This window comes from Ruditapes philippinarum, unplaced genomic scaffold (genome assembly GCF_026571515.1).
Source record: "Ruditapes philippinarum isolate M1 unplaced genomic scaffold, ASM2657151v2 ctg509_1_1_1_1, whole genome shotgun sequence".
Taxonomy (NCBI): domain Eukaryota; kingdom Metazoa; phylum Mollusca; class Bivalvia; order Venerida; family Veneridae; genus Ruditapes; species Ruditapes philippinarum.
This window is the reverse complement of record NW_026859313.1, coordinates 185,834-212,608: the sequence shown is the minus strand read 5'-3', so window position 1 is coordinate 212,608 and position 26,775 is coordinate 185,834. Positions and strand designations below refer to the sequence as shown.

General features: G+C 33.1%; 2 protein-coding genes across 2 annotated transcripts in view; one reads left to right on the top strand and one right to left on the bottom strand.

Annotated features, from left to right (window-relative positions):
• The window catches only part of LOC132756035 (uncharacterized), a 69,075-nt gene that overhangs the window by 33,961 nt on the left and 8,339 nt on the right, over positions 1-26,775 (top strand). Inside the window, exons 21-40 of the mRNA XM_060746999.1 lie at positions 16-176; positions 554-670; positions 1,237-1,338; positions 1,758-1,856; positions 2,466-2,646; positions 3,215-3,348; positions 3,690-3,764; positions 4,054-4,263; positions 6,028-6,152; positions 6,800-6,938; positions 7,235-7,420; positions 8,216-8,331; positions 8,767-8,944; positions 9,135-9,338; positions 10,238-10,255; positions 13,095-13,285; positions 13,654-13,867; positions 14,096-14,182; positions 14,949-15,134; positions 20,256-20,415. Of these exons, the coding sequence (XP_060602982.1) occupies positions 16-176; positions 554-670; positions 1,237-1,338; positions 1,758-1,856; positions 2,466-2,646; positions 3,215-3,348; positions 3,690-3,764; positions 4,054-4,263; positions 6,028-6,152; positions 6,800-6,938; positions 7,235-7,420; positions 8,216-8,331; positions 8,767-8,944; positions 9,135-9,338; positions 10,238-10,255; positions 13,095-13,285; positions 13,654-13,867; positions 14,096-14,182; positions 14,949-15,134; positions 20,256-20,415 (2,883 nt within the window). The remainder of the gene's footprint in view (positions 1-15; positions 177-553; positions 671-1,236; positions 1,339-1,757; positions 1,857-2,465; positions 2,647-3,214; positions 3,349-3,689; positions 3,765-4,053; positions 4,264-6,027; positions 6,153-6,799; positions 6,939-7,234; positions 7,421-8,215; positions 8,332-8,766; positions 8,945-9,134; positions 9,339-10,237; positions 10,256-13,094; positions 13,286-13,653; positions 13,868-14,095; positions 14,183-14,948; positions 15,135-20,255; positions 20,416-26,775) is intronic.
• LOC132756042 (malonyl-CoA decarboxylase, mitochondrial-like) overlaps positions 26,478-26,775 on the bottom strand; it is a 123,209-nt gene continuing 122,911 nt past the window's right edge. Inside the window, exon 11 of the transcript XR_009629278.1 lies at positions 26,478-26,606. The gene's annotated coding sequence lies outside the window, so the exon portion shown is untranslated. The remainder of the gene's footprint in view (positions 26,607-26,775) is intronic.

The following is a 26,775-nucleotide window of genomic DNA, read 5'->3' as shown; positions in this document are numbered from 1 at the left end:
GATGTATATTTTCAGGGGCTATGAGTTTTGGAAGTATCTCTATTGAAGCACACACAACTCTGGCTATAGCTATGAACCGTGTTGGTGCCAAGTCTAACACTGGTGAGGGTGGAGAAAATGCAGAGAGGTACATGAATATGGACCCAGAATTCAACAAAAGGTCAAAGATCAAACAGGTCAGTTAATGACTTAACCTTTAATGAATGAGCTTACCTTTAATGACTTCAACATCTGATTTTTGAGATTTATATAAGCGATCAAGCTTGCAGGTCTACCTAGAGTAAAGGTTTAGTTTTATTACAACAACTGTAAGATTTCGAAACTTTCATGGATGTAATAACTTTTGTCGTTGTCATGTGCTGTGCTTTTGAAATATGAATGTTTTTTTATTCTCTTGAGTAAAATTGAACTTGTGCCCTCAGTTTAATTTCAATTCTGATGTACTTTAAGACTTATAGCTAGAATTATATCACTTTGAATTTGTAATTCATTGAGAAAAAAAGCAAAAGAATTGATAAATTGACCTTATGTTCTTGTGATATTTGTACCATAGGTTGCCTCAGGAAGATTTGGAGTGACAAGCTCGTACCTAAGTCACGCTGATGAGTTACAGATTAAAATGGCACAAGGAGCCAAACCAGGTGAAGGTGGTGAGCTACCTGGTCATAAGGTAACTATCTGACATTTTTATCTTAAATTCATTCCTGCTTCAGTCATGAAATTTGATAAATGAGCCACGTCATGACAAAACCAACATAATGGGTTTGCGACCAGCATGGATCCAGACCAGCCTTGGCATCTGGACGCAAACCCATTATGTTTGTTTTGTCGTGACGCGGCTCAAATTAAGAAACATCCATATATATTAAGGTTTGTAACTATTCTAGAGATGTAAAGAGACTGATAATAGTAACTCTTGAGAAATGTTGCTAAGCAAGCATTCATTTAAATTTTTTTAAAGAAATACACAAAAAATTATAGCTCTTTGTAATTGAATTTTGTTTTCTGTATAATATTTTTCTTGAAAAGTCTGAAGTAAAATGTTTAAGAAACAAGTTAACTAAATGCTTTCAAACTTTAATTTTAAGTATGTTTTTAAACTCTGAAAGAAGGCATCCCACCTGCTCTTTTTTGTCTCATTCATGGCTACTATCTAGTATTTTCTAAAGTGAATATGATGTTATCTAATTGATAAACCTGACAATTGGTCATTCACATATCATTTAAATGTTACAGGTTTCTAAAGATATTGCCAAAACTAGACATTCTATACCAGGTGTAGGATTGATCAGTCCACCACCACATCACGATATCTACTCTATTGAAGATTTGGCTGAGGTATAGCTTTGTTTTTCTTAATAAATTAAACATTTTCTGTTTAAATATTTTGGACCCCCCTTAAATATCTGTTTGAAAAGGAATTATTTGTAGTACTTAGAAATACCGGTAATGAATGACATCCAGGGATTTAGAAACAAATTTTACATTACATTCCTTTGAAATTATGTATTATGACTTTGATATTCATCTTCTCCTATAAACGTTTTTGTGATTATTCCTGATTTTTCTGATTTTCAAAAGTCTCCAGTAACTCACTTTTCTGTAAATAAAACTATCTGAATAATGCTTAATTTCAGGATGTAAGATCTTTCCAACTTTAAGCTATGTAATACAGTTCATGGGGTGAAAGAAATACACTATACATAGAAAAATGAAGTGATATAATGTTATATTATCGTTTATTAAATTGTTTACAGTTGATCTATGATCTGAAGTGTGCTAATCCTGATGCTAGGATCAGTGTAAAACTTGTATCTGAAGTTGGTGTTGGTGTTGTTGCCTCAGGTGTTGCTAAGGTAATGTCACTCTCATGATTATGTAGTAATTTTCCTTAAATCACTGTTTTATTATCTTTTTTTTAAAGCAAATGCTTCTTAGTTTTTTTTACATCTGCAGCCTCTTGTGTATCAGGCTTTCAATGCATAATGTTACAAACATTCTTGACATAGGTCTGGACAACAATGAAAATAATCTTTGTTTTTAGAATCAAATAATAGAAATTATATATACTGAAGAATGCAGTTATCATTCTTCATCACTTAAAAGTTTGTAATCAAATGATAAAGCCTTGAAACATGAAAAAAAATCTGCATTTTGCATTTATTGTGCTTGTTAGTTTAACCAAATACTAATGCACATAGTTGTCATTAAAATGTTTAGTTTTCTTGTGATTTGAGGTGATCATTACATGTTATCCCAATACAGTTATAAAGGTTAAATACTAGCTCAATGTACTTTCATAATACAGAAAAAGGTCATTTTGATTACAAAATTATGTATTGTAAAGAATTGTGTTTGTAAGAATTTTGCTTGTAAAAGTTGATGTTTTGTTACGTATTAAAAATAAATGTTTGCTTCACGGCAACAAAAATTTGTGTTGTTTATTTTTTAATAATAATTTATAGGGTAAAGCAGAACATATAGTGATTTCTGGTCATGACGGTGGTACTGGAGCCAGTAGCTGGACTGGTATCAAAGGAGCAGGGTTACCATGGGAACTGGGAATATCTGAAACCCATCAAGTGCTTACATTGAATGATCTGAGATCCCGAGTAGTTCTACAGGCAGATGGTCAGATTAGATGTGGTGAGTAGAACTTAAGATAAATTGTAACAATATCATACATTGAAATCACTTGAAGTGGTTACTTTTTCTTCCCTGTAATATGTGTGCTAATTTTAGAAAGATAGATATTGTGAAGTTAAAGTACTGTGGTTTTCTACAACAAACTTTTTATGTTATACTTTCATGCCTTATGTACTTTGCATCAAAAACTGGTCTTTACTTCCTTAAAAAAATAAGAATTGTGTACATTTGCATCAAAAACTGGTCTTTGTTCCTTAAAAAAAAAGAAAAGAATTGTTTACATGTATATTCAGTTATCTCCATGGAACTGAATGTTTAATACTCTAAAATTGGGAAGTTCCACAATCAAATATTATGTAGGTTACTATCTACAGTGTAGAGAAGCAGTGGCCCAAGAGTAAGAATGTCTATCTCTTTACCAAGGAATTATGGGATTGGGCCTTACTCAGGTTAAAATCATATTTTCTCAAATGATACCAGTACTGGTTAGTTCACAATGTGGATACCAAAGTAATTATTGATTATTTGATGTACGGTTTAATTTTAACCCTTTTCAATGTTGCACCAGGTCGAGACATTGTTGTTGCTGCTATGTTGGGGGCAGATGAGTTTGGACTTAGTACAGCACCACTGATTGTTCTAGGCTGTACAATGATGAGAAAATGTCATCTCAACACATGTCCAGTTGGAATTGCTACACAGGTATATCATTTGAATAGCAAACACTTATAATATTTCATCTTAATTTTGAATACTCAATGTATTACTTTTAGAAGATATATAACGGTACTTAAAAGAATTAAGATTTACAAAATAATAGACTAAAAATGCAAAATTTTCTGATTCATAAGATCATAGTTTCTTCATTTTCATCATTTTATGTCACGCCTAAATGTTCCAGTGTTGAAAATTGTTAGTTACTACACTCCATTTCTAAATATTTAAACAAGTCAGTGACAATTATGAATCTTAAAATCTTCTCTATGACATATATTTTCTTTTATATACATCATTGTGACAAATTTTACGTTAATTTCTTTAAGGATCCTATTTTGAGAGCCAAGTTTGCCGGTCAGCCAGAACATGTGATAAACTACCTGTTCCTGTTAGCTGAAGAGGTAACCATTTAAACATCATTGGTCTTTATACTAATGATAAATTAAATTAAACTTAAACACACTCCCCTTACTGAGTATAATCTTTTCATTGCTTTCTTAGTAACATCAATTTACTCAGAATCTGTCAGCATTATTTTTTTTTGTGTGAAAAATTTTAGACTTAATATGGCAAAATTTTATTTTATTTATTTTTTTATTGGAAAAAAATATAACAGCTGAATAAGCATAAATTTTTATAAAAATAAAAATAATTTTTTTCCATTATTATGGTACATGTACTATATTTTAGGCTAGAGAATTTATGGCAAAAATGGGCTTCAGAAGATTCCAGGATTTAATTGGAAGGACAGATAGACTCAAGTTTGCTCCAAATCCTAAAAACCCAAAGGCAAAACTGCTGGATTTCTCTGCTATCTTGAAGAATGCCCTAGACTTGAGACCGGATACAAACATAGTGGGTGGTAGTATACCACAAGATTTCCAACTGGAGAAAAGAATAGTAAGGATAATGTTTTCTTTTATTTTAGTGTTGTATGCATTTTATGTCTGTATCATCAATATGAAACCTGAATTGTCAACTCATCATTGCATTCTGACTTAGTTGTATTGTTTAGCGTGACTATTCAAGGAAAAGGGAGAGCTACTGTACTCATTCAAGCTTAGTTTTTGCACTCAAGTTGGTATCTCCAAAACTACTGAATGGAATGAGTTGAAACTTCACCCACTTATTTGAGGATAGTAGGAGGTCTCTTGTCAAGGGCCATTTTTCGACAGAATTATGGCCCTTTTTTAACTTAGATAATTCTACATTATCCAAGCTCTTATTTTACTATCTAGCAATGAGAATAGTTGAGCACACTGTCCTACAGACAGCTCTTGTTACATATGGACAATTTAAAGCAGATAAATCAAATAGGTATATGATTATTACCAGTAAGATGATATTCATGTACACAGATCAATGTTTTGTTTAAGTGGACATTTTGCACCCTGGAAATGTAAATAAAATCACAATTTCTGAAGTTATGAGAAATTTCATGTGTAGAAATCTTCTCAAATCCATAAATGATTTTTTGCCTAAAATCTAAATGCTACAAAAAATACTTATCCTGCAAAACATACATATGTTAAAACTGAAAAGACCTCAGTATCAGCTGGCTAATATTTTTGCTATTTGAGTAAGTGGAGAAAACTTCAAACATGTCCATGTTCTGACTTTACTATAAATACAGTAGTTTATTAAAACCCAATGCAAAAACTGCTGGATTTTCTGCTATCTTGAAGAATCCCTAGACTTGAGACCGGTAGAACATATGGTTAGATCCAAAGATCAATTGGAGACATGAATATGAAGATATGTTTCTTTATTTTGTGGTATGCAGCAAGATGTTCATTTTGAAAATGATGAAAAAGCAGTTTCGGTTAAACTGGTATTGTTTAGTTCCAGATTTAGTTTGACTTTCACAAGGCTTGGGAGACTACAATTAATCTTCAGCTTAGTTTTTGCATGCAGTGGTACCCACAAACTTACTGAATGAATTAGTTGAATACTTTACCATTATTTGAGAGGATAATGGAGTCCAGTAAGCCTAATTCTCTTACATGGGAAGAATTTGGCCTTTTGTTGAACTTGAAACTACTGTCAAGCTTCTACTATTTAGCAAAGAGAATAGTTGAGCATGCTATCCTACCGACAGCTTATGGTACATCAGAGAAATGAGGATGAACAATTTAAAGCAGATAAATCAAATAGGCATATGATTATTACCAGTAAGATGATATTCAAGTACATATATCAATTTTTTGTATGAATGGACATTTTGCCCCTCAAAATGTTAAAAAAATCAAAATTTCTGAAGTTATGAGAAATTTTAGGGTGTGAATGATCGGAAATACGAAATGTAATCTTTGACTAAACTAAAGCTACAAAAATTACTTCAGGCAACTAGCTACATATGTTAAACTAAAGACTTTCAGTATCGCCTTTCTAATGATTTTGCTTTTGCTAGTGCAGAAAACAGGAAATTTCCTTCCCTGACTTTAGTAATACAGTGTTTAGCACTCATGTACGGCCCACATGGCTTGATTGTAAACATAATGTATATCATGAAACAAAAATTATGCATTCGATTGATTATTGTTTAATTCATCTTCTATTTCTTGTATTTCATATTTCAATATTTTAGATTATACTCAAGTTGTTTCTATTACTCAACAATAATTTTAGGTGGAATTTTATAGAGGAATTTATGAATAATTTTAGGACTATGAGATTATCAAGGAGGCACAGAATGTCATTGACGGTAAACAAAGACAGGTAGTAATAGAGAAGACTGTTACCAATGAGGACAGGACATTTGGTGCTACACTCAGCTACTATATCTCCAAGTAAGATCTTCTCTTTAATTTAGCTACTCTTTGAAACCATTTCTTTTGGTAAGACCTTTTCTTTAATTTAGCTACATTTTGTTACCATTTCTTTAAATAAGATCTTCTCTTTAATCTTTTAACCTAGTTACACATTTCTACCATTTCTTAAAGTAAGATCTCTTTAATCTAGCTACACTTTGCTACTTCATCTCTAAGTCAAAATAAGATAACAATCAGGTTAGCTCAATAGGTAGAACATTGGACTGTGAATTGGAAGACTTGGGTTCAATTTCCAGACAGCACAGATCACTTTTGTTGTGATTGATCATGAAATCCTTTCTACAGTAATTCGCATTGTACCTTTGCTCTGGTATGCAAAGAAGTTTCAGTTCCTTGCAAAAGTGAAAGCAACTATTACGGGTAAACCGACTGACAGCCTGACCAGGAACGATGTGTTGGCTGAACTGTGCTCTGGTAAATTCAATGTGGCTTACTGCCGTGATCCGGAGTGAAAACATCCAACACCACTACCAGATATGGTTACACTTAGTTTATACCTTAGTTAACCAAACATAGTAGAACAATAGAAAAAAATATTTATTATAGATACATAATTTCTATGAATGAATAGAAGAATTGCAAATAAAAATAATTTTGTTTTACAGGAAGTATGTAGAAGAAGGGTTGCCAGATAAGAGTATAATTATTAACTTGAAGGGGTCAGGAGGTCAAAGTTTCTGTGCATTCATGGTGAAAGGTGTACATGTGACACTGGAAGGTGATGCTAATGACTATGTTGGAAAGGTAATGCTGATCTTGCTGATCAATTATGACTTTATTGTAATACATGTAAAAATCAATTAAAAAGAATGTTAAAACAAGTATAATTACTTCATTATGACATAAACTAGCTGAATTTTCTGAAATGGACTTGTCCAATTTCTTTTTTGACTCAATGTTTGCATCACAGAGAAATTTCTTGGCGCTAGAGGAGCCAACTTGCAACTCCTGAATTACAATTTCGATATGGATTTCTGAATGTGGAAATTTACATTGAAAATCAATGAAACAAACTAAAGATTAAAACACATTTACTTCAGGGTTTGTCTGGAGGGGAGATTGTGATATTCCCACCAAAGGACATGCCAGCTGAGTTCAGGTCTGACCAGAATGTAGTTGTTGGTAATGTTGTACTGTATGGCGCAACATCAGGCAAGGCTTTCTTCAGAGGCCAGACTGCTGAAAGGTTCTGTGTGCGAAACTCTGGTGTTACTGCCATCAGTGAGGTATGTAGTGAAATGTTGAATCATTTTGTATTGCATAATGTTTTAATTATGATTATAGATAATAGAATCTGCCATTTGTGAGCTTTGTAACTGGAGAGTTATAGAAATGGTAATCAATGAAGGAATCTTAAATTATTAACATTAATTAGCCTTATTTTGCCTGCACTCCAAGTTTAAGTGTTCCTTAAATGATGAAAAGTTATTAGGAAGCATTTTAAGAGTGATAACCACAACAGTCAATATCTTAAGGTACTATTCAGTGTTCTTAAAAAATATACTGTATAAATTTTAAAAAATGAATTTAAAAATGGAGGTAATTAAAACAACATAAAAATAGATGAAGATACATTTATAATAATCCTTTTATTATTTACCTCTAAATTTAAAAGTTATACATTCAACCATAAAAAAAAATGGTATTTCTTCATTCTAGATCACATCTGTGTGTAATACAGATTTTCTTTCTGTAACATCTGATAAATGCTATAGATATAGAAAAATATGTATAGGTGTGTTATAATTACTGTTATTATTTGAGCCGCGTCACAACAAAACCAACATAATGGGTTTTTCGACCAGCATGGATCCAGACCAGCCTGCACATCCGCACAGTCTGATCAGGATCCATGCTGTTCGCTATCAGTTTCTCTACTTGTAATAGGGTTTGTAAGCCATCAACATGGATCCTGATCAGACTGCGCGGATTCGCAGGCTGGCCTGGATCCATGCTGGTCGCAAACGCATTACGTTGGTTTTGTCATGACGTGGCTCATTTATATGTTTGTATTTAACCAGGGTTGTGGAGATCACGGTTGTGAATACATGACTGGAGGACGTGTGGTGGTACTGGGCAAAACTGGTCGTAACTTTGCTGCTGGAATGTCTGGTGGAATTGCCTATGTTTATGACAAGTAATTTATATTAACATTTCTTTCATGCAAGGAGAAATAATTTCTGCCAACCATGTTGCTTATCTAGGCAGACATATTACTGTTACTGAGACAATTATGTGTTTTGTCGAGATATTAAGACAGCAGATTGTTGATGTTTCAAGTATGCTGATCACCTAGGTAGATTTAGAACCTGAGGAGGTGTCAGGTCACATTCTATATTGATAATTAATGGTACTTATTTAAGAAAACTTGGTTTGTGGACTGACAGCAAAAATATGACCAAAAAAGTGTTTAAATGGCAGAAATAACAATGAAAGAAAAATTCAGTCAAGATAGTCTATAATTGAAAGTTGGAGGTAAAAAAAACCCAAAGATTTTGTGCTAAATTAGTGTCAGAAATCAATGGCAATTGCTTTTTTGCTTTTTTAAACTATTGTTATTTTGATTATTTAGATTCAGTGATTTTGCTGACAAGTGTAATCAGGAGTCAGTAGCATTAGAAAGCCTGGAGCTGTCGGAGGATATAAGTCTTGTACAAGGTATACTGAAGGAGTTTGTAGAAAAGACAGGATCTATCATTGCCCAGCATGTCCTGGATAACTGGCAAGGGGAGAGGAAATATTTTGTCAAGGTATCACACATTTTATTCTTGTATATAGAGAGTTTAGTGCAAAATAATTCATCTTATCAATCTATTGCACATGAATATAGAACATCTTAAAGGCTGATTGTCCAGAGGCAATTGATGAGACCGGTTTTTATTGGCAAATTGATTTGTTTAAACTAGCTATATTTAAATCTGTATTGTGTATATTGTATAGGTGTTCCCGCATGAATACAGGAGAGTGTTAGAGGAGCAAGCTAAGGAGGCTGTTGTTGTAAAAGAAGTTACTCCAGTAGTGACACCTGTAACAAATGATGTGGAGAACGAGGCGACCGGTGAAGACGAGGATGATGAAAACACGGAAGATTTTAAAGAGGAAATAATTAACCCTTTAGAGGATGAAGATCCTAATAGAAAAGAGGTAATATTTAATTTATCATATTATTGTATCTGTTTTTTATGGTGTAGGGTATATACATTTTAGTAGTCCCCAATCAAACTTGAACGAACCTTGAACCTTGGTTGAGAAGTTGTCAATGTTTTTAAATATACTGTAATTCTTCTAATAAAAGCCCGTGGCCAAGCAAAATACCAAAAGGGTTCTTTTATTTGAGAGGCAATTTACCTGTTCAAGTGCAAAACAAATAGGTAGGTAAAAGTGATGTTGCTTTGGGAGCTTGCTATGTCATCATTTTGTATAAGGAGAAATATGGTTTATCCCATTTGGGAAATATAAGGAAATATATAGTGTTTAACTAGGCATGATGATATATTAGGAGAAATATGGTATATTTCTAGGCATGATCCAGTTAAAAATGGGTTTTAAAGATTGCTTTGGAATTTATATTTTGCATGTTTTCATTAGTCTAAAGTTTAAACCTAAACTTAAGAAATCTAAAAATTCTTTTCTCTTGTATTATTTGTTACATAAGTACAGACTGATTACACTGTAGTTGGAAAAATGCTGTAATCACAACTACACATTGAGTGAAAATTTATCAAAAAATGCTTACAAATAAAAAAAGCATTATATAGATTAAATTTTAGATATTTTTTACAATGTATAGAAAAAAGTGTCTAGCCTATAAAGTGTGTTATTCCTTGATTGGTAAGTTTTAATGTTAATTTCAAGGGCTGTAACTTGAGAGCCATATGTCAGCTATTGTCATAAGAGTGAAATATTTTGGCAACTCATTGGTAACATATGACAGATATAAAATGTGAAGCATAATAATTTGCTTTGATAAAATACCTTATAATTTCACAAAACATGCTCCATGTTGAATATATTTGTTATGTTTTTATTTTTGCAATCAACAGAGTCCACTTGCAGAAGAGGTACAGTTGTGCTTATTAGAAATTAGTGTTATTTTGACCACCAAATTTTCTTTTATGCATTATTTTTTATGCCACTAACTTTCTCTGATCTCTTTATCTTTGTACGGACAATTAACAAGATTGTATTTAAGATTGATTCAAAGCTTGTTATATAGATAGATGTCACTTTATATACATTTAACAATGGACATACATACTTTTGATACACACAATTATGCATTTATATTGTTTTGCCATTTTAGAAAGAAAAAACTCACTTGTAATGAAATTTCAACACAATTATATGCTTGATAAAAATTTTTGCTTTTATTAATAAAAATTGCTAAAGTGAAAGTACATGTATCATACTTTTAAATAGCACATCTTGACATTGGAGGAAAATGTCAAATTATGAAAGAATATAGGGGAAAAAACAGAACATAGGATGTATAAGGAAAAATAAAATATTTAAACCTTGTCCACTTCTTTAAGAACACAAACCGATTTTGTATTTGATGTGAATTTTCATTTGCTTTGAGTGTCAGCATTTTATCATTTATTTTCATTTATAAATGAGCAATATCTACATGCAAACACTGGCTGTTATGATGATGATATCTTTGTTTGAAGGTTTTCCATCCATTACTAAATGATGCTGAAATAAATAATTCAGATAATTAAAGGGAGATATATGACCTAGTGATTAAGGAGTCTTTGTTTTGACCCATAGATTATAGGTTAGAGCCCAACTTTGATCATGACAGTATTTCATCTTATCCAACTGAAATTAGTTACATGTAATTGCTATACTGGTATTTGAATTGTACCATGATGAGACTGTTCAATTTATATGATATATTTGAAACTGTTGTATGGAATATATCCTGTATTAAATAGTTGATGAATATATGTAACCAAAGGAGATGATAATGATTTGTAAGTAGCCTAGGGGAGGATAATAAGAATTATTTGTATGAAATCAAGTTGAATAATTATGACTTGTAGGTAAGTTAAGAGATGATTATGATTTGTATAAGGAGACGGCCCACTGAATTTTCGTACTATATATCCTATAGTAAATCCATCACATCTAAGACTAAATTCTGAACACAGCATATCCCGTACAGGTATTTGGTGGCTAAAACTTTCAATAACAATACTATTCAACTAAATTAAGCACAAAAAATAATACATTAGCCCTTGGACTTTTTCTGCAGCTTTTAATTTGTGTAAGCACTATCAAATAAACCAAATAACAACTGGGGTCTAGACTGGCGCATGGTACCTTCCACCAAGAAATGAAATCCTGCAAAGATACACAAAAAACAACATTCAAAATACTCAGAAATGAAACTTTATGCACACATTTATAAAAAATATACTTAAAATGTAATCAGCCTTACCAAGGATGACTTGAAATGGGCCACTTCAAAATTTAAAAGAACTACTTCTAGACTACAACAGGCACAGTCTAATTCCGTACCAGGGTCAACTCTGCTTGGTTTATCTAGGCAATATCTCTACAATGTATATCTAAGTCATACATCTGTTATTGTAATTTTTGTTAGAACTTTCGTCAGCTATTCATGGATGGAATTCCTTCACTATGCTTGATAACTTGCTTCTAAAGGAAATTAATCCGTAATTTCTTTATTCTTGTGATCTTTTCAAGATTTCTATAATTTATGTATGTTACTAAGCACTTTTTAAGCATTTTGAAAGCTTTCAAGGTGTATATAGACTCACTCTGTAAGCACAAGATATACATGCATTACTTATATATTGCAACATATGTAATGAGGCTTTTATTTAGATGATACATTTATTTATATGAATTGAGAATTTGAGTGTAATAGAATTTATAATGTTTCTAAATGTTAGAAGGATCTACAGGTGTGTATAGTGGTTTCATATTATGTGTGGTTTGAAGTTCTTGCGTAAAAGGCTTTGACTAATTTAGGTTTGAATTACTGGCTATAGGAGGATCTGTTGAACATTGCTTTCTTAATACGACTTTTTTATACGACTTGTTATATGACTTGTATAACAAGTTATTGGTCCCAATTGTGTTAAAGCTATAATTATAAAGTGTGTTAATTTTCTTTCTCAATGGATTTTGATTGAAGAAAATTGGCAAAGATATTTCTGTATGAACTACCATCTAGGTTCTTTTAAGTAGATCAACACAAATTTCATTTTATAACAACATTTGTCAATTTTTATAATAATAATAGAGGTTATAGTTAAGACTTCAGTCTATACAAAGGTTATGAAATGTTTTTTAAGCTAGATGTTATTTCTTTATTAATGTTAGTTGTGATTTTCAAGTTTTAACTGCAGCTTTTTGTATTGATGCTTTTTTTTGTTAATTGTGTTGTTTGGTTTCAAAGTTTTGTTTACCATTTATTAAATGTGAATAATGTAAGAAAAAAATAGCGTTAAACAAGATGATATCATAAAATTACATTGGAATGTTTTAGTCTGCTACTGTAATGAATATTTTGATATTTGTTGTATTTGTATCGAGTTTCTTGTTGTAGGTTAAGACACAAGTTTCAATCAAGTTCTTAGCTATTTACAAACAATAAATGGGTGAAAGAACTGATTAGAAAAATGATATTAATTTTGTCCCAACATAGCAAGTATATTTTAGTTCATATTTTCTGAATGGTATCTAAGCATCGAGGCTATCATTTACTGAGAGAGCAATGAATTGAAGTTGTTTACATATTTGCTTATGAAAACTGGTTGCTGAACTTTGTTGTGGGTTTATTATTTTGTCTTTACTGTACATTTAACTTTACTATACACTCACTATCTCTAAGAATCAGACTAAATTGAGAATATATAATTAACTAAGGTTGCTATAGAAGAAGATGATGAAGGGGCATCCTCAGAAGAAGAGAAAATTAAAACTGATGTCAACAAAGAATCTGAGAAGGTAAAAGAGGATATACCTAAAGAAAAGAAAAAGAAAGAACCTAAAGTTGTAGATATAGAGGAAACTGTTGCTGATCTTGCCTTGGAACAGAAGAAACTAGATAAACTTAGGTTAGTTAGTTCATTGATTTTGATACTATTACAGATTTTGAAAGAGATACTTTTGGTCAATATCATTAGGTTATAATTTTAAATACAATCTCTGAAAAAGTAACACTTACATTAAGATCAATTTAATGAGTAAACCCTTTAAGTGCAGATAGTAGTATTAGAAAGCCTATACTTCTTCTTTAATACTTGTATAGCCTTGAGTTCAGCAATTTTGGTATGTTAGTAAATTAATTATAAAAATTGTTTAGGTTGTGTAATTGTTATATGCATGTTAAAAAAAACTTATCAACATATTATTAAGATATTATGTTGAAAATAAGGGAAGTCATGTTATACAGCTATGACTAGTAACCACACTATGATTGTAGGGGTTTTGTGAAGTATAAGCGTGCCACATACCAGTACCGTGATCCGAATGTACGTCAGAAAGACTGGAAGGAAATTTACAACCATCGTCAGGTGACGGAAGGTGTGAAGTTACAGGCTGCCAGGTGTATGGACTGTGGTGTACCATTCTGTCAGTCTGACCATGGATGTCCCCTAGGAAATATCATACCTAAATGGAATGACCTAGTTTTCAGGGTAAAACTTAAATTTTGTTATAATGTACATCTCGGTTGATTTTTTTTATGGAAACACCAAAGAGAAGCTATAAAACTACTTTAGAAGATTGATATTTTAGCATAGCAATGTAGAGAATGACATAAAGTTGATGTCATATTTTAGCATAACAAAGTATAGAATGAAATGAAATTAACAACATATATACTTCAGCATATTTTACATTTATTATGGCTATTTATCTGACAGGGTAACTGGAAAGAAGCACTAGCTCAGTTGTTGCAGACAAACAATTTCCCAGAGTTTACAGGACGGGTATGTCCAGCTCCATGTGAGGTCAGTATTTTTAATGTGCTAAACTATGACAATTGTTTTACAGACTACTTGTTTTGAATGAAGACTTGTCTGTAGTTTGCTTACATATATGTTAACAGTGCATCTTTAATTTCATACAGTGGTCATATAAGCACAATAAAAATTGCAACATTTGACGCTGATGCGGCCCAGCAGATGGTTATCATTTCTGCTTTTAGTACTGAATGATCCTATTATTCTGTTTAAAGAGTTTACAACTGTGGAAAAGTACCACCATTGTTCATTGGTATACAGGTGTCATAAGAAATATGTAACAGGTGACAAAAAAAACAATTACAAGCTGTAGTCAAGCAGTCTTGAACTTTGGAGAAAATTGAAAACATTGTTAATGAAGACACGATCAAAGTTTTGCCGTATCTCAAAGATTTTAGACTAATAAATTAAGTGTGCTTAAAATTTCAAGGAAATTTCTGTATGTTTTGTGTAAGAAGGTGGCATCAGAAGTGTATCCCTTACAGAGGTGATACTTTGAAAAGGAGAAACATTGGCATTATGTCATGTAACGTAATTATAATGTTACAGCATGGGCCGCATTGCGTTGCAAAGTACTCTTATAATCAAATTATATGATTTCATTGGTTTTTTGCATTGTCTCTCAGCAATGGTGTAATAAATTTTTTTATAGAAGCTAGTTGAGTATTTTGTATTTAAACCTTGACGTCCATGACTTATTTGGACAGTACCAGTACATATAAAATTTATACATGTATGTTATATACACTTACAGGGAGCCTGTGTATTGGGTATCAATGCTCCAGCTGTCACTATAAAGAACATAGAGAATACAATAATTGATTATGCCTTTGAAAAAGGTTGGATCGTACCGGAGATACCAAAAGTGAGGACTGGTAAAAAGATTGCTGTTGTTGGAAGTGGACCCGCTGGCCTGGCAGCAGCTCAACAACTTAATAAGGTAAGTTTAAATTTTTATTTTTTCATCTGAACAACATGTAAAAGAAAGAAACCTAATTGTTGGTTTTGAAGAGGTTCATTAAATGTTTGAAACTTTACTTTTGAATCAGTCACTATTCTTGAAAGTTAAGATATTTGCTAAGCCTATATAAGAGAGTGAGAAAAATGTCCAGTTTGTCTGGAACTTGAACCTGGACCCTTAAAAATACTATTTAGCAACTTTACTGACTATACAGGCCTCGACACTAACTTTTTTAGCAGGTGGTACGCCGGACCACTAGATTTGAAAGTTAGGTGGTCCTTCCAGAAGTCAGGTGGTCAGGTTAAGTTAATATGACAAATTCTTAACTCTTTTAACTTGCATAAACAAAATTTTAGCGACTTCAAATGAAAGTTATTGATGACTTAAGAACTTCTTTAACTAATAAGAGATTAATGAACCATATACATGTACATCGGGCACATGATTTTAAACCAAATTATATCACATGTTTTTGACCAAATCGCCATTCTCCCAAATGAATCTTGCATCAACCAGAAAATTCAAGTGGTCCGACGGACCAGTGGGTTTTAAAATTAGGTGGTCCTTGCCAAAATCAAGTGGTCTCGGACCAACGGACCACCGCTAATGTCGAGGCCTGCTATATACCGGCTACTAAGACATCTACTTCTCACATAGTGAAAAATTTTACATTGTGACCCATAAATAATGACAATGCTCAAAGAGGTTCACATAGAGCCATTAGTATATCAATATGATGTAACCTAAACAAGGGTGTCTCCGGTGAAGAGGTCAGTGGTGCTGTTTGTTAATTTTCCCTTTCACTCGTGGAATCCCCCCCTGAACTTTTGTTTTTTTTCATGTTGGGGTAGATCCCCAATTTTGGGCAAATGTCATTTTTGGGGTTCTTCTCAGCTCAGTGTTCATTCTAAAATTTATTATTGCTTTGGGCCCCTTGGGGAAATTCTTCACATAAAGCTGTTAATCACCTTTAAAACCATTATAGTGTTTGGGTTGAATTAAATCCCCCACATTAAAAAAGTTTTAAACTAAAATTTTATGTATAAAATTAAATGAACAAATGATTGTGATTTAGGCAGGAATTTTTACAGTATATAGAGAAATGACAGGTTGGGGGGACTTCTCGATTGGTTTCCACAATGAAAAATTTCCCAAAGGTAAAATTTATTAATCATTAAAATTTAGTTCTTTACTCCCTTTCCTTAAATCCACTTGTTTTATATTTCATCAATTTTTTTTATAAAAAATTTCACTGGTTGTGCTCAGTCATTTCTCTAATACATTTATGCGAGGCAGTTTCTTTATAAAAATTTTCTTTATGTTTTTTTGGGGGGTTTATTTTTCTAAAAAAATGTCTGTTTCTTATATCTTCTCAAATTTTTGGAAAAAGTTTATTACATTGCAGAATAATATATTTTTATTATGCCCCCGCCATGTAATGGCCGGGGCATATAGTGTTACCCTCTTCCGTCCTTCCGTCATTCTGTCATTCCGTCATCATCAGTTTCCGTTCATTATTTTAGTAACGGTTGCAGGCATTCAACATATTCAAATTTCACATATGGATATGTCATGAGGAAATACAGGTCAAGTTCGAATTTGGTCATGGTTCGATGATTTTTGGCAGAGTTATGCCCCTTTTACTTTAAAATAATATGAAATTTTCAGTTTCCGTTCATTATCTCCCCAATGGTACAACACCTTCAACTCAAACTTCACATATGGATATGTCATGATAAAATACAGGTCAAGTTTGAATTTGGTCATGGTTCGATGATTTTTGGCAGAGTTATGCCCCTTTTACTTCGAAAATAATATGAAATTAATATGAAATTTTCAGTTTCCGTTCATTATCTCCCCAATGGTACAACACATTCAGCTCAAACTTGACATATGGATATGTCATGAGAAAATACAGGTCAAGTTCGAATTTGGATATGGTTCAATGATATTTGGCAGAGTTATGCCCCTTTCTCTTTGAAAATAATATGAAATTTTCAGTTTCCAATCATTATCTCCCCAATGGTACAACACATTCAACTCAAACTTGACATATGGATACGTCACAGGAATGCGCAGGTCAAGTTCAAAGTTGGTCATGGTTCAATGATTTTTGGCAGAGTCATGCCCCTTTCACTTTGAAAATAATATGAAATTTTCAGTTTCTGTTTATTATCTCCCCAATGGTACAACACATTCAACTCAAATATGGATATGTTTTTGTATGGAATTTGGTCATGGTTCAATGCATTTTGGCAGAGTAATGCCCCTTTCACTTTGAAAATAATATGAAATTTACAGTTTCTGTTCATTATCTACCCAACAACTCAAATTTGACATATGGATATGTCAAAGGCATGGGCAGGTCAAGTTGGAATTTGGTCATGGTTCGATGATTTTTTGGCAGAGTTATGTCCCTTTCACTTAGAAAAATAATATAGATACATCTTAGGAATAAGCAGTTTAAGTTTGAATTTGGTCGTGGTTCAATGATTTTGGACAAACTTATCTTTCTTGAATGTTGGAAAAATTTTGAACTTTCACTTTCAGCACTGAAATGTATGTAGCCATTATTTTGGCTACAAATATGAAATATGCTATTTTCAAAAGGTTTAGACTGAATAATTTCAGTGCCTTGAACATTGTTTGAAAATGGTTTGTGTTAACATTGAAAAGTTTTAAGGGCTTTGAACTTAAAATGAAAAAAATAATTTGTGCAAACAAATTTGGAACTAAATATTATAACATCTGAAATTTTGGCTGCATGCGGGGGCATCCGTGGCATGATGACACATTTCTAGTTGATCCAGTTTTTAGCTCGACTATTCGAAGAATATGAGAGCTATTGTAGTCGCCCCGGCGTCAGCGTCCGCGTCAAATATCTCAATTATTGCTTGAGATATTCAGTTGAAACTTACAATACTTATTTATAGTAACAAGGTACATCAGATTGACAAGTTGGATAACTCTGCCTACAATATTGACAGAATTATGCCCCTTTTTAACTTAGAAATTTTGGTTAAAGTTTTTTGTAAAGTCAAATATCTCAATTATTTCTTGAGATATTCAATTGAAACTTACAATACTTATTTATAGTAACAATCTACATCAGATTAACAAGTTGGATAACTCTGCCTACAATATTGACAGAATTATGCCCCTTTTTAACTTTGAAATTTTGTTTAGAGTTTTTTGTAAAGTCAAATATCTCAATTATTGCTTGAGATATTCAATTGAAACTTACAATACTTATTTATAGTAAAAAGTTACATCAGATTGAATAGTTGGATAACTCTGTCTACAATATTGACAGAATTATGCCCCTTTTTAACTTAGAAATTTTGGTTAAAGTTTTTTGTAAAGTCAAATATCTCAATTATTGCTTGAGATATTCAATTGAAATTTACAATACTTTTTGAAAGTAACAATGTACATCAGTTTGCAAAATTGCATAACTCTGCCTGCAATATTTGCAGAATTATTTGCCCCTTTAAAACTTAGAAATTTTGGTTAAAGGTTAAAGGTCTTCAAAGACATTTACTTGAAACTTTACATATGAACTTAGGGTCATAATTTGAGGGTCATAATTGTATGTCACTGACCAAGTTCCATAACTCTATCTTGCATTAAGGCTGATTCATATCCCCTATTCTACTTAGTCTCTAGGTTAATGTTTACATGCAAGTTTTACATATCTCAATAACTATTAAAGATACTTATTTAAAACTTCACATATGCATTTAGGGTCATAATTGTAGGTCACTGACAAAGATCCATAATTCTATCTTGCATTTAGGCTGATTTTTCTCCCCTTTTTCAACTTAGAAATTTATGGTTAAGTTTTGCTTGTAAGCTGTTATCTCCATAACTACTGAAGGGTTTGTGCCTTTTTTGGGACAATTTTATGCATTCATAATAATAAAGCAGTGATTTACTTGATAAAACATCTTAATAAAAAGCCTTTGTACCTTTTCTGTCAATTTTATGTATTCATAGGTAATTAGTATTATTATACTCAATAAAACACCCTTGTGACATTACCTTCCGAATAGTCAAGCCAATACTGCATAACTAGACTCTCTCTACGGCCTATAACATGAATTTATAAAAAAGAATTAGGCCTTTTGTGAACTTAGAAAATTTAACATTATCAAGGCTCTTTTACTATCAAGCACTTAGAATAGTCGAGCGTGCTGTCCTACCGACAGCTCTTGTTAATATGAAGTAAAGATATAGTGTTTGTTGTTTTTGAACTATACTTTCATTATTTTAAGACTGAATTAATACAAAACAATTAAAACAAAAAACCTTAACTTTTGATGCATTTTATTCATCCATTATATCTTGTACTCTATAATCCATATCAAGTCAAAATTAAACATTTATAGGAATGGCATTATTTGACTGCACTGATAAACCAAATATTAATTCCACTGGTAATCAACAAGTGCCATATGGAATTTGATACCCTACGCTGACAATTGAATGGTGCCACCTTTAAAAATTTAAAAATATGGTATTTATTATGACTTTCAGTTTCAGTCCAAATATTCCAGTATTAGATAATAAAAATTCCATTTCCATGATATCCAAAAATCCATTTCCATGATATCCAAAATCCATTTTCCTAATATCAGATATTTTCCATTCCATGATATTCCATTTCCATAATATCAAAAATTAAAAATATGCTACTTAAATTGATAAATACTAAAGAAACTATTATATATCTCCGCAATATGCCCACCTGTTCCGAGCAGACTTAAAGCATGCTAATTAAAAATAAAAGAAATTATAGGATATTGTCCCTCCAAAATTGGTTTTCTGAACAATAATGTCAGCCATATTCTGAAGAGAATAAATTCATACCTTAGTTTAATATTTAAAACATATTAATTCTTTAAATTATTTCTAAAAAATAGAGTTGCACCATTCGATTGTCAGCGGCCTACAAATAAAGCTCTTGTTAATATGAAGTAAAGATATAGTGTTTGTTGTTTTTGAACTATACTTTCATTATGTTTCTTTCCCAAACATTAACAGTTTTTATGATACTAAAATAGCCGAATTAAATAAGACAATGCATTAATATATCACTAGGTTGTTCAGCGTCGTGTAAATCTAATGGAACAAGAGGGTATAACGTTTGTAAGTGGTGTAGAGATTGGTAAAGATAAATTAGGATCCGAGCTGACTAAGGAATATGATGCCATGTTGTTATCTATGGGAGCTGCTTGGCCGAGAGATCTACCTATACCTGGTAAATATTTATTGAGATCTTGATATAGTTTTAAGTAACTCTTGTTTAAGAATACACTTTAATTGCTTTTATTTTGATTTATGTTCTTTGATATTTTTTTTAAAGTACAGGTATATAGTTTGTAAAAGGGAAAAAAAACTTATATCTCAAGTTAGAGCAGAATATATGTACATATGTAAGTTACACTTTTTTATTTGTGAGAAATTATTAGTTGTTCCTTTAGGGTTCATATTAAGTGATAATAGAGGTGTCATCGATAAGGATTTTTGTATCGATATATCGGTAATGAATTATCGATTGCCAGGCTAAAGTCTTTTTAAATTAATGTTTCCTGAGGACACTGACAAAGCAGTTATATTAAGACAAATGCAAAAAAGATAAACTATGAAAACCGAATTATTTGTTCTTTTTTAGCTCACCTGAGCATATGCTCAGGGTGAGCTATTAGAATCACTCTTCGTCCGTCGTATGTCGTACGTCGTCCGTTGTCCGTTCACACTTTTCAAACGACATCTCCTCTGAAACCATAAGACGGATCATAATGAAACTTCACAGGGATGTTCCTTGTGTGAAGCCTTAACAAAGTTGTTCAAAGAATTCCATTCCATGCAGAACTCTGGTTGCCATGGCAACCAAAAGAAAAAACTTTAAACATCTTCTTCTAAAAATCCTAAGAGCTAGAGCTTAGATATTTGGCATGAAACATCTTCTAGTGAGTGTCTACCAAGATTGTTCAAATAAAAGCCCTGGGGTCAAAATTGGCCCCGCCCCAGGGGGTCATTGATTTTCCCTATATGCATATAGTAAAATCTTAAAAAAATCTTCTTTTAAAGAACCCAAAGAGCTAGACCTAAGATATTAAGCATGAAACATCTTCTAATGAGTTTCTACCAAGTTTGTTCAAATCAAAGCCCTGGGGTCAATATTGGCCCCGCCCCAGGGGGTCATTGATTTTCCCTATATGCATATAGTAAAAACTTAAAATCAAATGGCTGCATGCTCTGTGGTATTTTCTGATCTTTCCTGTATAAGTTTATTTTATATACTATTATTCATCTTACGCAGCGACTGCGTTTAACAGTTTGTGATTGATACATATGGAATTTTGCATGCCTAGAGTTGCATCAAAAATCATTTTTCATTTTTTATTACAGCCACACTTTATCCTTGCATTTCGTGGCTACTTCCTTAAAAAAGACACTTCAAAAAAAATGTTGCCTCGACAAGGATTTTAACCTTAGGTCTCTCACACCCTAAACGAGCGCGCTACCTCTGCACCACAGTGAAGTAATACGTATGTAGCGTGAATAAAAACAAATATATTGTAATTCTAAAATTGAGAATTTTCATTTCGTATTTGTAATCCTTATTAATTTCGAGGTATTTTGTTTACGATAAACCTGTTGTTAAACACTGATGAAAATAATTTAGCGAAAATCTTCTCGCCAAAACAGTCCGACATGTATATATTCCATAACTCGACAGTCAGATTTATTTAAGCACTACGCTCTGGAGTATTCGGTAATCGACACAGCTAAAAATAGCATTTTCATTGATTAAGCTTTACGGAAATAGTCGAACATTTTTCATTGGGTAAAAAAGATATTCATCCGCGAAATTTGTGATTGTAACCTCATATTTCTATTGACTAATGTAAACTTTAAATGCACTGTAATTCGTTTCATGCCTACATTAAAAAGTATTCTTTCTTTTAAATTGCTGGTTTTTAAGCAGTTTTGAGTGAGAACTACTTTGCGTTGTTAGGTCTGTGAGGAAATTTTGTGTTAGACCGTGGATGTTAGCTATGTATTTACTGATCTTGCGATCAGAAAATACAAAAATCTTCTTCTAAAAAAACCAAAGAGCTAGAGCTTAGATATTTGGCATGAAACATGTTCTAATGGATGTCTACATTTCTAATGGATGTCTACCAAGTTTGTTCAAATAAAAGCCCTGGGGTCAAAATTGGCCCCGCCCCAGGGGGTCATTGATTTTCCCTATATGCATATAGTAAAAACTTAAAAAATTTTCTCTTAAAGAACCCAAAGAGCTAGAGCTAAGATATTTAGCATGAAACATGTTCTAATGGATGTTTACCAAGTTAGTTCAAATAAAAGCCCTTGGGTCAAAATTGGCCCCGCCCTAGGGGGTCATTGATTTTTCCTATATGCATATAGTAAAAACTTAAAAAAATCTTCTTTTAAAGAACCCAAAGAGCTAGAGCTAAGATATTTAGCATGAAACATCTTCTAATCAGTGTCTACCAAGTTTGTTCAAATAAAAGCCCTGGGGGTCAAAATTGGCCCCGCCCTAGGGGGTCATTGATTTTCCCTATATGCATATAGTAAAAACTTAAAAAATCTTCTTTTAAAGAACCCAAAGAGCTAGAGCTAAGATATTTAGCATGAAACATCTTCTAATCAGTGTCTACCAAGTTTGTTCAAATAAAAGCCCTGGGGTCAAAATTGGCCCTGCCCCAGGGGTCATTGATTTTCCCTATATACATGTAGTAAAAACTTAAAAATCTTCTTTTAAAGAACCCAAAGAGCTAGAGCTAAGGTATTTAGCATGACACATCTTCTAATGGGTGTCTACCAAATTTGTTCAAATAAAAGCCCTTGGGTCAAAATTGGCCCCGCCCCAGGGGTCATTGATTTTCCCTATATACATAGAGAAAAAACTTAAAAATCTTCTTTTTAAGAATCCAAAGAGCTAGAGCTAAGATATTTAGCATGAAACATGTTCTAATGGATGTTTACCAAGTTTGTTCAAATAAAAGCCCTTGGGTCAAAATTGGCCCCGCCCTAAGGGGTCATTGATTTTCCCTATATACATAGAGTAAAAACTTAAAAATCTTCTTTTAAAGAACCCAAAGAGCTAGAGCTAAGATATTTAGCATGAAATGTTCTAATGGGTGTCTACCAAGTTTGTTCAAATAAAAGCCCTTGGGTTAAAATTGGCCCTGCCAGGGGGAGGGGGGGCAAAAGTCATTGTTTTTCATTATTTGTGTATAGTAAAAACTTAACATCATGAAACATCTTCTAATGGGTGTCTTCCAAGTTTGTTCAAATAAAAGCCCTTTGGTTTAAACTGGCCCGCCCTGGGGGCCTATGTACAGGTGAGCGACCCCAGGGCCATCATGGCCCTCTTGTTTTATCATAGCTATGAATGAAAACTAATGACTAGTAACTATAAAGTTTAAAGCCTTTTCCATTTTACATTTGTTGTTGTTGTTGCTATTACGTAGTTACTGATCATGCTAAATCCCGTCCTTGCCGTTCCAATTAAGCCGAGTTTAATTGGCAAATTATAGTGTTTAGAACCTGAATAATTATTAAAGTTTAACATTTTGTAATCATAATTTTTACAAAGAAACACTGACAAATTTTTCTTGGCATTTTCCCTTTTTAAAATCTGAATTGAGGGGTCTTGACATCCACTTAGCAGACGTGCGAGATTACAACGAAATTAGGCAGCATTCGTTAGAGACACTGGGAGGTAACTTTGGCATTGATTTCCGTTTTCATTTTAGAAAAAAAATGTTTCTGGCTTCCATAACTTTATATGTCGCTTTTATTTTGACGTTTTGCGACAGTAAACAGGTCTATCAGTTCTATAAAACCTGTTCGCTGAAGTCTCTTTAGCTAGAAATATATGTGCATTCGATATCCGATATTTAAAAAATGGAATCGATATCAAATCGGATAACAAAGATCGTTGATACACCGATATCGATTGAATCGATGACACCCCTAAGTGACAAATTAATTATCCCCTGCCGATGGAATCGGGAGGGGGATATAGTTTTGGCGTTGTCCGTCCGTCCGTCCGAATTTTGTTTCCGGAGTAGTTCTCTGCAACAACTGGCTGGAATTCAACAAAACTTTAGGGGAATCATCAATATCAAGAGGAGATGCACACATCCTCGGCTTGTTCTGGTCAGACACTTTAACTCAGAGTTATGGCCCTTGCTTAGTTATGTAGTATGCATATAGAGTAAAAATTGTTTCCGGAGTAGTTCTCTGCAACTACTGGCTGGAATTCAACTAAACTTTATGGGAATAATCAATACCAAGAGGAGATGCGCATATCGTCGGCTTGTTCCGGTCAGACACTTTAACTCACAGTTATGGCCCTTGATTAGTTATGAAGTATGCATATGGAGTAAAAATCGTTTCCGCGCCACTTCTCTGCAACTACTGGCTGGAATTCAACGAAACTTTATGGGAACCTTAAATACCAAGAGGAGATGCGCATATCGTCGGCTTATTTGGGTCAGACACTTTAACTCAGAGTTATGGCCCTTGATTAGTTATGCAATATGCATATGGAGTAAAAATCGTTTCCGGTGTAGTTCTCTGCAACTACTGACTGGAATTCAACGAAACTTTATGGGAATCATCAATATCAAGAGGAGATGCGCATATCGTCGGCTTGTTCCGGTCAGACACTTTAACTCAGAGTAATGGCCCTTGATTAGTTATGTAGTATGCATATAGAGTAAAAATCGTTTCCGCACTACTTCTCTGCAACTACTGGCTGGAATTCAACGAAACTTTATGGGAACCTTCAATACTAAGAGGAGATGCGCATATCGTCGGCTTGTTCCGGTCAGACACTTTAACTCAGAGTAATGGCCCTTGATTAGTTATGTAGTATGCATATAGAGTAAAAATTGTTTCCGGAGTAGTTCTCTGCAACTACTGGCTGGAATTCAACTAAACTTTATGGAATAATCAATACCAAGAGGAGATGCGCATATCGTCGGCTTGTTCCGGTCAGACACTTTAACTCACAGTTATGGCCCTTGATTAGTTATGAAGTATGCATATGGAGTAAAAATCGTTTCCGCGCCACTTCTCTGCAACTACTGGCTGGAATTCAACGAAACTTTATGGGAACCTTAAATACCAAAAGGAGATGCCCATATCGTCGGCTTATTTGGGTCAGACACTTAAACTCAGAGTTATGGCCCTTGATTAGTTATGCAATGTGCATATGGAGTAAAAATCGTTTCCGGTGTAGTTCTCTGCAACTACTGGCTGGAATTCAATGAAACTTTATGGGAATCATCAATATCAAGAGGAGATGCGCATATCGTCGGCTTGTTCCGGTCAGACACTTTAACTCAGAGTTATGGCCCTTGATTAGTTATGTAGTATGCATATAGAGTAAAAATCGTTTCCGCACTACTTCTCTGCAACTACTGGCTGGAATTCAACGAAACTTTATGGGAACCTTCAATACTAAGAGGAGATGCGCATATCGTCGGCTTGTTCCGGTCAGACACTTTAACTCAGAGTAATGGCCCTTGATTAGTTATGTAGTATGCATATAGAGTAAAAATTGTTTCCGGAGTAGTTCTCTGCAACTACTGGCTGGAATTCAACTAAACTTTATGGGAATAATCAATACCAAGAGGAGATGCGCATATCGTCGGCTTGTTCCGGTCAGACACTTTAACTCACAGTTATGGCCCTTGATTAGTTATGAAGTATGCATATGGAGTAAAAATCGTTTCCGCGCCACTTCTCTGCAACTACTGGCTGGAATTCAACGAAACTTTATGGGAACCTTAAATACCAAAAGGAGATGCGCATATCGTCGGCTTATTTGGGTCAGACACTTTAACTCAGAGTTATGGCCCTTGATTAGTTATGCAATGTGCATATGGAGTAAAAATCGTTTCCGGTGTAGTTCTCTGCAACTACTGGCTGGAATTCAACGAAACTTTATGGGAACCTTCAATACCAAGAGGAGATGCGCATATCGTCAGCTTGTTCCGGTCAGACACTTTAACTCAGAGTTATGGCCCTTGATTAGTTATGCAGTATCCATATAGAAAAATATTTGTTTACTCGCTACTTCTCTGCTACTACTGGCTTGAATTCAATGAAACTTTATGGGATACTAAGAGGAGATATGCATATAGTCGCCTTGTTCCAGTCAGATACTTATAACTCAGATTTATGGCCCTTGATTAGTTATGTAGTATGCCTACATCTCATTGGCATTTCCAGATTTTACTATTTAACATAAAGTTATGGCCCTGTTATTGCCCTGAATATTTATCAAGTTCAAAGAATATTACTGTTTATGCCATGATTAATATATAAATAAAGCCTTATGTCTTCAGTTGTTGTGTTAATAATAACCAGTACTCGGCGGGGGATATAAATTCAACGAATTCGCTTGTTTCATTGATTATTGTGACATTTTATTTACAGTTAGAAATTATTGTTAAGAGCCCAGTCCATATAAGTGTATCAATCTTAATAAAATTAATAGAAATATTCGTAAGAGACTATAACAGTGTATTTTTTAGCAAACAAATAAAGAAATAGGCTAAGGAAACTGAAA